The 14710-nt window shown below is 38.6% G+C and overlaps 1 protein-coding gene across 1 annotated transcript in view; it reads left to right on the top strand.

The window, feature by feature from the left end:
- Nucleotides 1–14710, top strand: part of KDM1A (lysine demethylase 1A) — a 48662-nt gene that overhangs the window by 25273 nt on the left and 8679 nt on the right. Inside the window, exons 10-18 of the mRNA XM_059830763.1 lie at nt 4076–4218; nt 4745–4835; nt 5600–5734; nt 6648–6721; nt 7421–7532; nt 7919–8051; nt 8835–9022; nt 9467–9581; nt 14063–14190. Coding sequence (XP_059686746.1) covers nt 4076–4218; nt 4745–4835; nt 5600–5734; nt 6648–6721; nt 7421–7532; nt 7919–8051; nt 8835–9022; nt 9467–9581; nt 14063–14190 — 1119 coding nt within the window. The remainder of the gene's footprint in view (nt 1–4075; nt 4219–4744; nt 4836–5599; nt 5735–6647; nt 6722–7420; nt 7533–7918; nt 8052–8834; nt 9023–9466; nt 9582–14062; nt 14191–14710) is intronic.

The following is a 14710-nucleotide window of genomic DNA, read 5'->3' as shown; positions in this document are numbered from 1 at the left end:
AGCCTCTCCTGTTGCATGGCGATACTCCATCACAGTTTCAAGGCTTTGCCTTTGAATTTCATGAGGTTTTTGTCAGCCCATTCTCCTAACTTGTCGAGTTTACACTGAGGAGAGAAGAGATTTGGGAGGCCTGAGAGCAGACCTTACTCATAAAGTCTGAAGCAAAGAGGAATTCACTGCTTTAGCCTTTTCCATATCCATTACCACTAGGTTCAGCAGCAGGTCTGTAGTCCGCATTATCCTTGCTTTTTTGCTACTGCTGTGTATGTAAAGAGCCCTTTTTGCCCTCCTACGTCCAGCATCTCAGTTTCAACTCTGGCTGACTTCTGGTTTTCCTAATGCCATCCCTGTATGCTTGGGCAATGCTTCTTCATTCATCACAGATGACTTGTGGTGTAATAATAGATGCTTAAGTTGGAACTTGGAAGATGAAGCTTAAATGAGAAAAGTGATTGCCATCAGTTTCTTGAAACTGGGACTCTAATTTAAATTTTTCAACCTTCAGGAGAGCTATCCTACACCTCTTCATCCAGAAAAGATTTTAGAAATCTAATCGTTCAGTGGAGTCTGCCCTGTGGCTCTGGAGAGCCTCTGTTCAGTCCTAAGGCAGTGCTTAGTAGTAGAAAGACCTCTGTTTTCCACTGAGACTTCTACTGAGGATGTGTACCGAGTTCTGGCCCACAGAGACAGGGGTTTTTTTTGCTTAAGCCAGAAGCTGCAGCATCATCCTCTTCATCCCCAAGGTTACAGAATCACTAAGGTTGGAAAAGACCTGTAAGATCATCAAGTCCAACCATCAACCAAAAAAAAACCCACCACCATGCTCATTAAGCCATGTCCCACAATGCCACCTCCACACGTTCCTTGAACACCTCCAGGGATGGTGACTCCACCACTTCCCTGGGCAGCCTGTTCCAATGTTTCACTACTCTCTCAGTAAAGAAATTTTTCCTAATATCCAGTCTGAATCTCCCCTGGCGCAACTTGAGGCCATTTCCTCTTGTCCTGTCACTAGTCACTTGGGAGAAGAGACCAACACCCACCTCTCTGCAGCCCCCTTTCAGGTAATGGTAGAGAGCGATGAGGTCTCCCCTCAGCCTCCTCTTCTCCAGACTGAAAAACCCCTCAGCAGATTTGTGCTTCAGACCCCTCACCAGCTTCGTTGCCCTTCTCTGGACATGCTCCAGCACCTCAATACCTTTCTTGTAGTGAGGGGGCCAAAACTGAACACAGTATTCGAGGTGCGGCCTCACCAGCACCACAGGTCTTCTCTTCAGAGGCAGAATCACTTATCCGTAAACTGACTGTAAGGAAGTTCCCTAGAAACCAAGTAATTTAGATCATACCTTTTCATTTCCAGCTCTTCCTTTTCCATGATTAAAAAATTAAAAGGGCACAGTAGTAGGTACCCACGCAGTTAAAGTAGATCCTAGTGTTCAGGTGTGGTACAATAATGTAAAGGTTACGTCAGTGGTGGGTGTATCACTGGAATGGGACAAAAAAGTTCGCATTTGGGAACTGCCATTTGAAGCTTTACTTACACCTTTGCTATGCCTAGTACCTTGTTGAAGCTTTCTGGTACATATAGGAAAATACTCTCATAATTGTGAAATACATGTTCTAATTAGTATAAAACCCAAATATTTTTGAATAGAATAGGTCCAAATTACATTGTTGCATAGCTACGGAGTTATACAATTGTTATTAAATGCGACTGGCAGCAACTGCTAGAGAGGATGGCATAGAGGAACTGTAAGTACAGATCTGACTAAAGAGGAACTTTCAGCATGTAATTCTGAAGGGGAGCAGTATCAGTCAAGGTGATACAGGTCTTTGGGATAGATTTTCAATTTTTACGCGAATGAGCAGAAATGTAAGCATGCATCTACATCTTGAAATTGTAGATTGGACAAGACGAGGTAAGTATAGGGAAAGTTTGAAATAGCCTCATATATTTAGAGATTTTTTTTTTTTAAACTATATGTGTTCTAGTCATCATATAAACTGTGTCTTCTGTACTGCTGTTGCATGTAATGTTCCAGTCTTTGAGCTGACAGTATCTCAAAACTTTCATCATGTTTTAAAAGTGCATGATCTTGAGAACTAAATAGTGGATATAGTATTGAATATAGTAGTGCCAAAAATGAGATAATTCATTTTTGAGACACAGTAACCTTGAGTGACAAGAGAATTTCAGTAGTAATCAAGAAAAAAGGAGAACCTTGCACTGATTGCAGAGTAGGTGAATCTCTAATCTTTGGCAGCCATGGGGTGGGGGAGGTATCTTCATTCTTAAGATTCTCTCAAAAAGGTATATCCATTAGAAATAGGGAAATTAATTTTATGTTGCAGTAAGTCTCCAGGGCAACACTACCTGCAGAACAGTATGGAATTCTAAGACATTTTACCGCAAGAATAGTGGAAGAATCAACATCTTCGTATAGGCAGTTGGAAAAGTTGGCTTGTTATGCTTATGCTATGTATGCAGAGGTGAAGTATGACTATTAATTGTGCACCTCCGTGTTTCAGTCTGGGAAAATGCTAGACAAGAAAGATCTACAGAGCTAGAAGAACCATTTGCACAAGAATGAATGCTTAGAGTGGCGAGCTGCAAAGTGAAAGAGGAATCCTAATTAGAGCAATGAGATGCTGATACAGCTTCCCAGTCGACACAGGGTATACTTTGAGTTAGGGGTGAATAACAATTGGAAAAGAGCCATCTGATAGAGTCATAGGGGTAGGCTTAGCACTGTTAAAAGCACCTCTCAAGCTCTTTTTGTTCTGGTTAGCAATCATCCAAGAGCTTTCCCAGTCTTTCTGAAGTGTGTATTTATTTTTTTTTTTTCTCCTCCTTATGCTGATCTTTCTCTTACACTCATCAGTGTTTTCTCTCTATCCTTTGTTTAACCTAGACCAGGTTTAACAGATGTTAATACCATGTGATGCTTGCACTTTTCAGCACATGCAACTGTCATCACCTAACTGATATTTCCAGACTGGCAGCAGCACACACTATTTAAATTGAGTATCTTCAGTACTGTCAAATACCACCGTTCCTGAGGAGGGGAAGTGGAGAGGGAGGTGCTGATCTCTTCTCCCTGGTATCCAGTGAAAGGGCACATGGGAATGGTTCAAAGCTGCACCAGGAGAGATTTAGACTGGACATTAGGAAGCATTTCTTTACCCGGAGGGTGGTCAAACACTGGAACAGGCTTCCTAGAGAGGTGGTCGATGCCCCAAGCCTGTCAGTGTTTAAAAGGCTTTTGGACAATGCTCTTAGTAACATGCTTCAACTTGGTCAGCCCTGAAGTGGTCAGGCAGTTGGACTAGATGATTGTTGTAGGTCCTTTCAACTGAAATAGTCTATTCTAGTCTATGTAGTCTAGTCACACTGACCACTCCAAAAGATAAGTTACTGTCTGTCTACTTCACTGAGCTGTGCTGAGCCTTCTAAAGCCTTGTGATTGTGTAGAGCCATCCTACCATCAGAGTGGTCTTTTGTCTCATTGGCAAGCTTCTGGAGCTTTGATGAACACGCCTTCCAGTAAGGAAATCTTCATGTGCCCATAAATTGGTTTGCTTTCTTCATGCAAGAGAAGTCAGTTGTCATCATGATTTGCCAGCTCTTCTTGTAGCTCTTTGGCCAGACATCCTGGCAAAGTGACTTTGTGTTGTACAGACCTTGGTGTCTGACCATTTGAGAGACCTAAAGGTATTAAATTTCTTTTTACAAGGGCTATTCTCAGCTACTTTTTTTTTGTACTCTTGAAATGTCAGTCTAGTTTAGGGCATGTGATACCTTTTTTTTGAGCACTGCTCTAAGAATTTATCTGCACCCTGCCTTTCTCATTCCTCTGATTTAGGGAATGGTAAATTTTGAGTTTGTTATAAGGTGTTGTGAATTTAGACTGCACTAAAGAAGGTAATCTGTGCCATTGCTCTGGTTTCCTTTAAAATTTTCTCTGTACTACTCAAGTGTCTTGTCTCTGAGGCTTTGAGCTTTGGTGACCTATATTTTTTCTTTTTTATTTATGAATAGGTTATTAAGAAGAAAGTTTGTTCTTTTGACTCCTAGGTTCCAAAAGAGAAAGATGAAATGGTGGAGCAAGAATTTAATCGTCTGCTGGAAGCCACCTCCTATCTCAGTCATCAGCTGGATTTTAATGTTCTCAATAATAAGCCAGTCTCCCTAGGTCAGGCTCTGGAGGTTGTCATACAGTAAGTGACTTCTCTCTTCATGGTAGACTTTCCTATTTTGTGGAGGATTTTCCAAAAGATACCTGAAACAGTTGTGATGCTCCTAGGGTAAGCATTACCTACTTAATACAGCTGTTTGGTCTCTGCTGAGTTCTTGTTTGTGTATGTGTTTCTTGTTTATTGAAACAAAATATGCCAAAGATGGTTAAAGGAGCAAATATCTTTTCTTGAAAGCTTCCTAAAAATCACTACTACAGTAACTGATAGTAGATAATTGAGTACAGCCCACTTATGCTACTTGAAAGCTAATGGCATTTGTAATATGCCTTTTAATAATAGTAGGTAACTTCAGACTGATGTTTTAGCTAGTCAGGTATCCCTTATTTACAGAAACTGGTATTAATTTTCTAATTGCCATATGAGTATTTACTAAAATATCACATGATATGTGCTTTTATTGCATTACACTAATTAGATTGTGATAATAGTTTTCTCAATAACGGTAGGGTTTTATGCTAAACTGACTCTCACTTCTCACCTTTTTCAGATTGCAGGAAAAGCATGTAAAGGATGAGCAGATTGAACACTGGAAAAAAATTGTAAAAACACAGGAGGAATTGAAGGATCTTCTTAACAAGGTCAGATGATGACATATAGAACAAGAGAATAGCATTGTGTTCCTCAGAATGTGGCAAAATGTACAAAAACTTCCATGGAAAAATCTCAGGAAATTGCCATTAATGCTGTTCTTAAATGTATCTGTTCATTTAAGACCTGCCTAGAAGCACTGTTATGACAAAAGAGTCTCCATTTTTGAGGAGGAGCACATAAGTGATTAGGCAGAACACTGTAAAACATAAATATGACAAAAGAAAGGGAGAGGACACACATGATAAACAGTGTCTTGTCATAGCTTCCTTTAGAGATTTTGATAATGACTGAGGCTTCTGGGGGATTATTTTAAAATGTTTACTTTCTTTACCACAAATCTGATTTGTAGTGTAGAAACAGTATTTTAGGCCCGCTTACAATGTTTTTGGTTGTGGTAGATGACATCTTTACTTCTCCCTGTAAGCTTCTCAAGTTAAAAATATCTGAAGACAGCTCTTGTATCCTCAGTTATTTGCAACATACTTCGTAAGAAATCAATGATGTTGGGTTTAAGCCATGTTGTTTTGTGGTTGGTGGTATTTATTGTGGTTTCTTGGAAGGTAGAGTTGCATATAAGTAACATCTGCCAAAACCAGGAAATCTCTTTGGTATAATGGCATAGTTTGAGTTGGTATAATGGCATAGTTGATAGTTAAATATCCATTTCACATAGTAACTTGCATGAAATCTGCCTTCCCTCATCTTTTTTTTCCCCCTTTCTTTCTTCCTTTTCCAACTCCACCTGAAAAAGATGGTGAATTTAAAAGAGAAGATTAAAGAACTTCATCAACAGTATAAGGAAGCATCAGAAGTGAAGCCACCTCGGGATATTACAGCAGAGTTCCTTGTGAAAAGCAAACACAGAGATCTGACTGCACTTTGCAAGGTAAAGGATGACAGACATACAGCACTTAAGTCAGTGGTTTCTGAGGACTTCAGCAGCCAGATAAAATTAGCCAATATAAATGTTTCCACATCTCTCACTCCACTCCAACACTCTCAAGAGAATGTGATTGATAGTAACTCTGTCTTGTAATACAGATAATAAGGCTGCATTAGGTACCTTTAGGTACCCATCTTTCATGGCTCATGATGGAGGGTATTAACATGTTGAAGGCTCAGTGTTAGGTAACAGTCTGTGCTGGCTCATGTCAGATGGCATTTAATGTTTTGAAGGCTAAATTTTAGGTCAGACTTAGTCTTTAGTACTGCTGGGTCTCACAATAGTTTGGAAATAAAATCTGTATTTGAAGAGAGATGCTCTTTCTCTAAGATAAAAAAGGTGGTTTCCTGAGTAAAAGACTTTCTATCCAAAGATTGTAATTCACAGAGCTCTATCTTGACAAGCAGAGTTAGTCCCTCACTTTGTGTGTATCTTGATGTAGAAATATGTCTTAAAAAGGAAACCTTAAAAACTGTTCTTTCTGAGAGTGAAAGACATCTTGCTAACCCAGGTCAGATAGAACCAAGGTTCATTTTTCAGCTACTTCTTCACAGAAGATACGTACCTTTATTTGGAAGCTCAGTGTGTTTGTTTAAACATAAGTAGTAGCTCTTCTATTTTGTTACCAATGAACAGCTTTGTGCTCTTGTCACTATTATTGGACACCTCAAATTATTCTGCCTTGAAGGAAAATGATTGTGTCCTTTATACCTAGTTCTACTAATGTTTTTTAAAATAAGGAAAAAAAAAAAACCCACCTCTGAAAGAAGCTCAAATTGAATGTTGAAAAAATATAGAACTTGATGTAGATTTTGCATGTAAACTGATTTTAATGTTAGCTTTTAATCTTATTTAGGAGTATGATGAATTGGCAGAAACACAAGGAAAGCTGGAAGAGAAGTTGCAAGAACTTGAAGCCAATCCACCAAGGTAAAGACACAAACTATAAAAATAAATACTCAGGAAAGTAGGTTTTTTACTACTTTTCACTGAGTTTCAAAAACGCTATGGTATGCTTTCTTTTAATTATGGTAACTCAAGGGGTTAGGAAGGTACAAGCACAAAGTTTGAGCTCCCTCGGTTTTAGAACTCATCTTTCTCATTTTTAGAGGTGATTCAAAAAAAAAAGTGGTTCTTATGTAGGGCGCATTACAGTAGAAATCCTTACTGTAACCAGTACCTGATCTCAGGAAGTCTTTTGAGATTTGAAATCCCCGTCAATATGATAGCATACCAATCCTGCTTATTTTGGCAGAGTATTATTATTTTGCGCTCTGTGTGATTATACTAGGTTTTTAGTTGTCATCTTTATACGTGCTACTTAAGCCATTATTTATGTAACTTTTTTTATTTCTAAAGTTAAGTTTCTAGCTTCACTTAGAATATTTCACATGAACTCTACTTTGAAAATGTGAATTTGCCATTTTTTGATATTCAGCTTTCATGAAGGAGGCCCAAATGTTTGAAACAGAATCCGCTTGTGTTCTTTTTCAATTTTTTTTTTATTTCTCCACTAAGGAAGGACTCAAACAAAAAAGATTGTGAATAAATTTTCAAAAGCAATGCATTTGCAACATCCTACTCTAGCAAACTAAATGTCTTTGTATAATGTTTGGTTTTTTTTCCTAGTGATGTATATCTGTCATCAAGAGACAGGCAAATACTCGACTGGCATTTTGCAAACCTAGAATTTGCTAATGCTACACCCCTGTCGACACTTTCACTGAAGCACTGGGACCAGGTAGCTAATTAATGTATTCATTCAGCAACACAAAAAACTTAAGCTATATTTATTTCATTCTCATGGAAGCTTCTCTATGTTAACAGTTTCTAAACGCTCAAGTACTATCTGCTTTTATGCAGATACTGATCTCTTACATGATTATTATTTGCTGATGAAATTCCAGACAGCTTTTTGTTCTTGCCAAAACAATCTCTAATAATAATGTGCAGTGAAAGTTCCTATACTTACTACTTGACTAATAAACAGAAAGAGTTTAAAATTTGACTCAGTCTTGAAAAGAAGTTTTTGAAAAAATTTTGCCATTGTGTAGAGTTGCTGATTATTTTCTATTGAACTATGTGATTTCATTATGAATGCATGGATTTTATGCATCTTCATTTTAGGATGATGACTTTGAATTCACAGGCAGTCACTTGACTGTGAGGAATGGATATTCCTGTGTGCCTGTAGCCTTGGCAGAAGGGTTGGATATTAAATTAAACACAGCAGTTCGACAGGTTCGCTATACAGCATCAGGTAAATGAAACCACCTCCTCTGGAAAACTGCTCTGAGGGAGTATGATCATAGAAATTAGATTTCAGTGCTTCTGGAAGCAGATGTGAAGATTGATCTCATTAAAAAACCTCCCATTATACGTTTTGGGTTAGATAAACTGCCACATTTCTTATTGTGATTGATTGTATAGGAAGCTGTTAGAGATTTATTAATCTTTAATGGGTTTTGCTCATTTCTCTGGCTGGTTTGACACCATCCTTTTCAGTTGTATTTACTGATTCAGAAGTTCGCATTCATTTTCCCATTTCTTTACTTCATTGATTGAAGCATTTGGAGTAAGAGGTCTTGGACTGCTTACGACTTGGTGCCGTAAGATCTGGTATTAGAAGTATAAATGAACGTAATATGGAGTCAAACAAATGGAAGGAATATATCTTTTTGTTCTTCAAAATATTGGGCTCGAGAAACTGTCAACTGGGAGAGCAACTCAATGAGAGGCTCGCTTTCTACTTTCTGTTTATTTATGCATATATTTAAATATCTTTTCCTGGCCTAGATGAACCTTTAGGCTTATCCCAGTATGACCATTTTCAGATTCTGTGTAACACTTTTTCTGGAATTGAGTTATGTGGCCAATAACATTCACTTGCCTACAAATTTAGTAATTGCTAGTGTAAAGCTGTCTCCATAAATGAAATGTTTTCTGATGTGGATACATTTTTATGGTAGTTTCTTTAATTTTTGATCCAATGCTCTTGCCTCCTGGCCTATTAAATGATTGTTTTGCTCTCACCCCTTTCCAGGCTGTGAAGTGATAGCTGTAAATACCCGATCTACTAGCCAGACTTTCATTTACAAATGTGATGCTGTGCTATGTACTCTTCCCTTGGGAGTATTGAAACAGCAGCCTCCAGCAGTACAGTTTGTGCCACCTCTTCCTGAATGGAAAACTTCTGCAGTGCAGCGTATGGGATTTGGCAATCTCAACAAGGTGAGTTGGTCATTGAGGGAACTGCAGCAGACCAGGGGTTGCAATAGGGAAAATCTGAAATGTGTGGAATATGTTTAGTGGATGAGAGGAAAAACATTTTTTCCACTGCTGTTTTGTTAGATTTTGGTGCTGAAAATTATCTGAAGAACTGTAAGGACCTCTTCTCTATTTCCCACACAATTTTTAAATAGTTACATTTCAGAAGTAGGTTGACTCAGTATGTCTGCTGTAGCTTGTTAACCAGCAAATTTGTAAACTATGAGAGCATACTAACTTATGGAAGGCAGTATAGGTATACACCTTTATGTATTATGTATATGCAGTATATATTCACCAGATTTTCCTTTCTTGACCTTTCCAGTGATAAACATCAATGAGTGTAATTGTTTCTATTTTTATTTTTTCTGTGTGTTTTTCCTAACTCTTGATTCTCTTTGGTTTTAGGTTGTGTTGTGTTTTGATCGTGTCTTCTGGGATCCGAGTGTCAATTTGTTCGGTCATGTTGGTAGCACTACTGCAAGCAGAGGAGAACTTTTCCTGTTTTGGAACCTGTACAAAGGTAGCTGTCGTGCATGTCTACTTTTGCCAGGGTCTTATTTGTGTAGTTTCAGATCTAGAAAAGAGCACTTTTTAAGATGCTGTTAGTGTTCACATATGGATATAATAAGAAGATAGTATTTGTAGGAAGGCAAATGGATGCAGAGAGCACCACTGCCTTGCAAATAATTCTGTAGTAAATTAGGGCAGAACATGAACAAGTATGGGTTTACTAATGCTGAATTCCAGGCTATGTCTGTTTAAATTGGATTGCTACCTATCTACTGTAACACTTGCATTTTTATAGGCTACTTTATTGTCTTGCACCTTGGTAAAGTTGTCCTGTGACTTACTCAGTGTTATCTTGGTTGCTTCTATTAAGCATCCATTTAGTTGCCACTGGTATTCTGAGAAACTTAACTTTTTAATGTTTATTGTGCTGTATTAAGAAAACCCCAAACCTAATCTAACATGTTTATATAGTATTTCAGAAATACAGCAAATCATGCGTGTTCTGTTTTCCAAAGAGCAGTGTTGTCTTAGTTAAGTATCTGCTTTGTCAGGAGGATGCATTGAGTTCTCCAAGAAAAGGGTGATTTGTCTCTTCAGCATTTCTGAATTAAAAGCCATTTCTTAGTTTGTAAGTCTCTTTGAAACTGAGTTTTTCTCTGGACACTTGGAACATTGTTTGAGGTCTTCCCCTCTTTCACTAAGTTTCTTATGCAAATGGGACTGGCACCCAATTTAGTCTTAGTTTTGAAAACTTCAGCTTCCTGGATGTTTTCCAAATTGAAGTGACAGTTTGAAGCCAGACCTCTTTCCTGGGTTTGTCTGTCTAATCTGGGATGATTTGATGAGCCCCTTTCATCTGTCAGTTCAAGTCCTTTCTGGTACAGGTGACTTTGCTGCCCAGGATTTCAAACTTCAGTGTCTAGGAACTAACAAAGATATATTCCATTTTTTTCAGATGTAAGGGATGTTGTTGACTTGTGTATTCTCTTACATGGCTGAGTTGCAGAACTCAATGCTTGTAGGTTATCCTGCTTCAGTTTCTCAGGGAGATGCACTGCAGCCTTTACAGAGTATTACTGGACACTCGGATTTCAGTGGAGCAGACTAGAGGCTTTGTGACAGCTCCGTTCCTCTTGCTGAGCATTAACATTCCAGCTTGATGAGCTGCAGGCCCATCCATATGCTTAAGATGCAGTGTGCCCTGGAGGAAGGGCAAGCTGTGGTCTCTCCAATTTGTTGAATGAATGACCTTGTTTCCTGTTCTCAGCAGCAAAGTGGCTATGATAGTAGACCATGGGTCTCAGACTGACAGACAATTTTAGAACTCCTCTTCAGAAAATGCTTAAGTAGGCAAAAGGTATTGCTTTGCCTGTTTCTGCAGCTGGACTTTGCCATTAGTAGTTTTGTTTTATCTGCAGCTGGTGTCTGCCACAAGAGGTTGTCACAGAAGATATTTTCAGCAAGCATACTCTTTTTGTTCATTGCCATTTATCATACTAAAAGCAAAGTGTATATACAGTGAGCGCTATTAAATGAGTTATTTTTCTTGTAGATGACTGTCTAAAGTACCAGTGGGTTTTCTCTGGAGAAAATTGCTGCACAAGGAAGGTGCCTTTCTAGGGTATTAATTGTTAAAATGTTTGAGAAGATTTGACTGGAGAAATACAAGTAATGAGCCTTGGATGACAAGGTTGTTCGTTTATCTGCTTTTGTGGCTTTTAAGATAGCTCTATTACATAGTTAACAAGTAGTGTTGAGGTTTTGGTTTAGATGGAAAGACCATCTCAAAGGCAAAGGTTTTTCTGCTAGTTGCAAAACCTTCCTTCTCATCAAAATAGGCAGAGTGCACAGAAATAAAATAGAAATGCAATAAAATCCTATGCTAAAGCACAAGTCAGATGGCTGAAATTGAGAAAATCAATTACCAGTTCTCGTGGATAGTTAGATTCACAGGTTACACTGTGAAATATTAAAGTAGACCTGACTGAACTTGTGAAGCTGTTATTTATTTCTGTCATATTCTGTATTTCTGTAGCCATAGCATTTTGGGCAGAGACTATTTAAACTGAACAGATTGGAGAACAATTATTAATCTAGAAACAAAAAAACTAGAAGTATCACAGCACATGCTGTATTAGCTCTGTGGAAGTTCTTAAAGGTCTTGTGTTGGCAGAGACCAGCTGGTCTCTGAGAAGCGTTTAAAGATAGGTGGCTGAATGGAGTGAAACTCAGATGAAAAGCCTGCATGTTTGCACTGCTGTTGGGTGACCTGTTGTAGCTCAGACAGGAGTCCTCCCAGTGGTTTAAGTCTAGTTCAGGTAATGACTGCTGAGAAAACCTGTAGCCTCAGGAACGCTATGCATGTCCCAGAGCAGCTGGCCTGTGCTGTTGTGCCTCTTGCTCCGCCATGCTGTTGGATTATTGTCATAGCCATATAGACACACTTCAGGATGGAGAGACTCCATCAGCACACGGCAGAGGAACTCCTGGCAGAAACACTCAGTGTTTTCTGGAAGTCCAATGACATTTCAGTCTCTGTTTTCTTGCCTGGCTCTTCTGTTTTTCCTAGAGACATGTGATGAAAAAGATGAGGCCCTTTCTCTGTCATAGTTTTGTGGTTACTCATTGATCTCTGGCTAAACCACGTTCTCTGTTTGCTGTTTGATATCAAGGCTCAGTAAACATCACTGCCTCAAGGAGAGAATTTTTTGTGGAGCAGTGACACATGCTCATCATGCAAGAAGCTTTTCCAAGCACCACTTTGGTATTTGCATAGCAAAATAGTCACTGTTCTGCTACAGCCTTCTGGCTTTCTGTTACAGTTCTGAATTAATCCAGGTGACTGAATAGCAACATTTTCCGGTCTGCATAAATGCTTACAAGATAGGGTCACATGCCTGGAAAGGCAGGAATTCCATAAAAATATTTTGGGGTTGTCTGAATACAAGTTTTCATCAACAAATTCACTGGAAGCTGCATTTTGAATATGTAGTTGTTCCATCGAGAAAAAATATGTTGCCTGAATAATTGCTGAAAAGTTCAGGGATCTCATTGTGTCAGGGATGAGAAACTAGGAAAAACTTCGCTGCTGACATGACAAAAAAAAAAATTCCCAGTGCCTGTGGATGAGAGGAAACTGGTTTTTTGTTCTTTCCTTCAGTTGTTTGAAAGACTAGACTTAATCTTTCAGAAAATGGAGTTTAACTAGAGGAGCAATCCTGTATCTTTTTTCTCTAATAAACTGCTTCTAGTCCCAGAGGTCCTGCATATTGAAGTGACTTAATTGTATCTTGAGTAGTGTAATTACCATTGTAGTAATAACAGCCTTACTAGTCTAACTTCTTCAGAATTTCAGACTTTTGTTTTTAACCAGAATATATTATTGGGTCTTCCAGCCTGTATATAGCAACTGAACTTCAGCCAGTTTTCATTAAGGAACAGTAACTTGATGAGAATGTATACCAGGAGATCTCCGTATATACCATGTTATAAGGAATTCACTAATCATTTTGGAAACCTGTACAAAAGTTAAAGCCAAATTTTTAACAAGATGCCTGACATCTGTTTCTAGCTGCAGTATTTCCTTTGCTAAATTTAGGAGTTTATAAATATCTCCAGGAGGAGAAAGATCAACTGAGAGAGTTTTCATTAAGTAACCATGCTTGGGTCCGAGTCACTTCTTGTAAATGCATGTTTCTTGCCATTGAGTTATTTTGGTAGCTCTTCAATACTTACCCTAAGATTTTCCTTGAATTTGTGACTACCAAAAATGTATGTTTAGTCTTACTATAGCTGGTCAGAAGTAAAATGACCTCATTTATTTGTTTTTATATCCTATAATCACGTTAACACTCTCCACCACAGCATCACATGGGCAGTTGAGTTATTTAATATCTGTCCATTTGAGTTCTGAATTCTTCTCAGAATTGCTGCTTTTCTGGATATTGTTCTACTGTTCATAGTTTCCACTCCACTGAGATTATTTAATGTGAATGTGCATTGATAATGAAGAAATTTAGATACTTTGTATGAGTGAAGTACTTATACAAGTAACTTAACTGCTATGCTGATGCTAATTGTACCTAAATTTGATTGTTTGGAAGGTATTGAGTTCCCTTAAATGTAGCACAGATGACTCTTAAATCCCAGTGGAAACTCCTATGTCAAACAAGTGATGTCTTCACTAAAGAAAACCTTTCCTCTCTTCTGCATGCTGTAATTCCTAATGTGTGTGTTTAATTTTTAATACATCAGTTCTGTTGATAATTCTAAATAGTACCATAGCATCTATTAATTCACGTTTTCCTTTTGACATGATGGTGGAAGATTTAGGACTACTTTTGTTGGGTTTGTTTAGTTTTTAACCTCATGACTTAGCTGCAGATCCATGCCTATTCAAGTCCAACTTCTCTGATTAAAATGTTCTATTTAAGTAATGCAATTGTTTTTTCTCTCTCCTTCTCCACACACCACACACACACACCCCCCCAGCACCAATTTTGTTGGCCTTGGTAGCAGGAGAAGCAGCAGGGATCATGGAAAATATCAGCGATGATGTCATTGTTGGACGGTGCCTTGCCATCCTCAAAGGCATATTTGGTAGCAGTGCTGTGCCACAGGTTAGTACAGACAACGTCTTTGGGTAACTTCTCTGCATTTCAGAATGTACTACAATTCTCAGTAGTTTGGCTGCAGTATTGAGCTGTTTGGTATATGTACCACCTTTTGGTTGTTTCATGGGGTTTTGGGAGGGGGGGTTGTTTGTGGGTTTGGGGTTTTGGGGGGGTTGTGGGGTTTGGGGGGGGGTTTGGGGGGTTGGGTGGGGTGTTGGTTTTTTTGTTTTGTTTTTGGTGTGTGGGGTTTTTTTGGGTTGGGGTTTTTTTGAGACGATTGTCTTAGATCGAGTAAAACTCTAGCTTTTCCAGAGTGTCAGATGCTTCAGTTGATTTTCTACCTTTCTGGGGTTACAACAGAGCTGTCCATGGCTAGTGACAGCGCTGCTTAGATACTCCCTGCCATGTTCTGCACCTTCTCTAAAGTACAGTAAAGCTTTTGACCAGTCAACTCCACAAAGAAACTGGTTTGGCTGGAAAGTAACTGAAGGGGGAGGAAGGGAGTAAAGGCAATCTTTCATCTGGA

Source organism: Gavia stellata, chromosome 29 (genome assembly GCF_030936135.1).
Source record: "Gavia stellata isolate bGavSte3 chromosome 29, bGavSte3.hap2, whole genome shotgun sequence".
NCBI lineage: Eukaryota > Metazoa > Chordata > Aves > Gaviiformes > Gaviidae > Gavia > Gavia stellata.
Note: the sequence above shows the minus strand (reverse complement) of the source record. Positions and strands in the feature narration are given on the sequence as shown.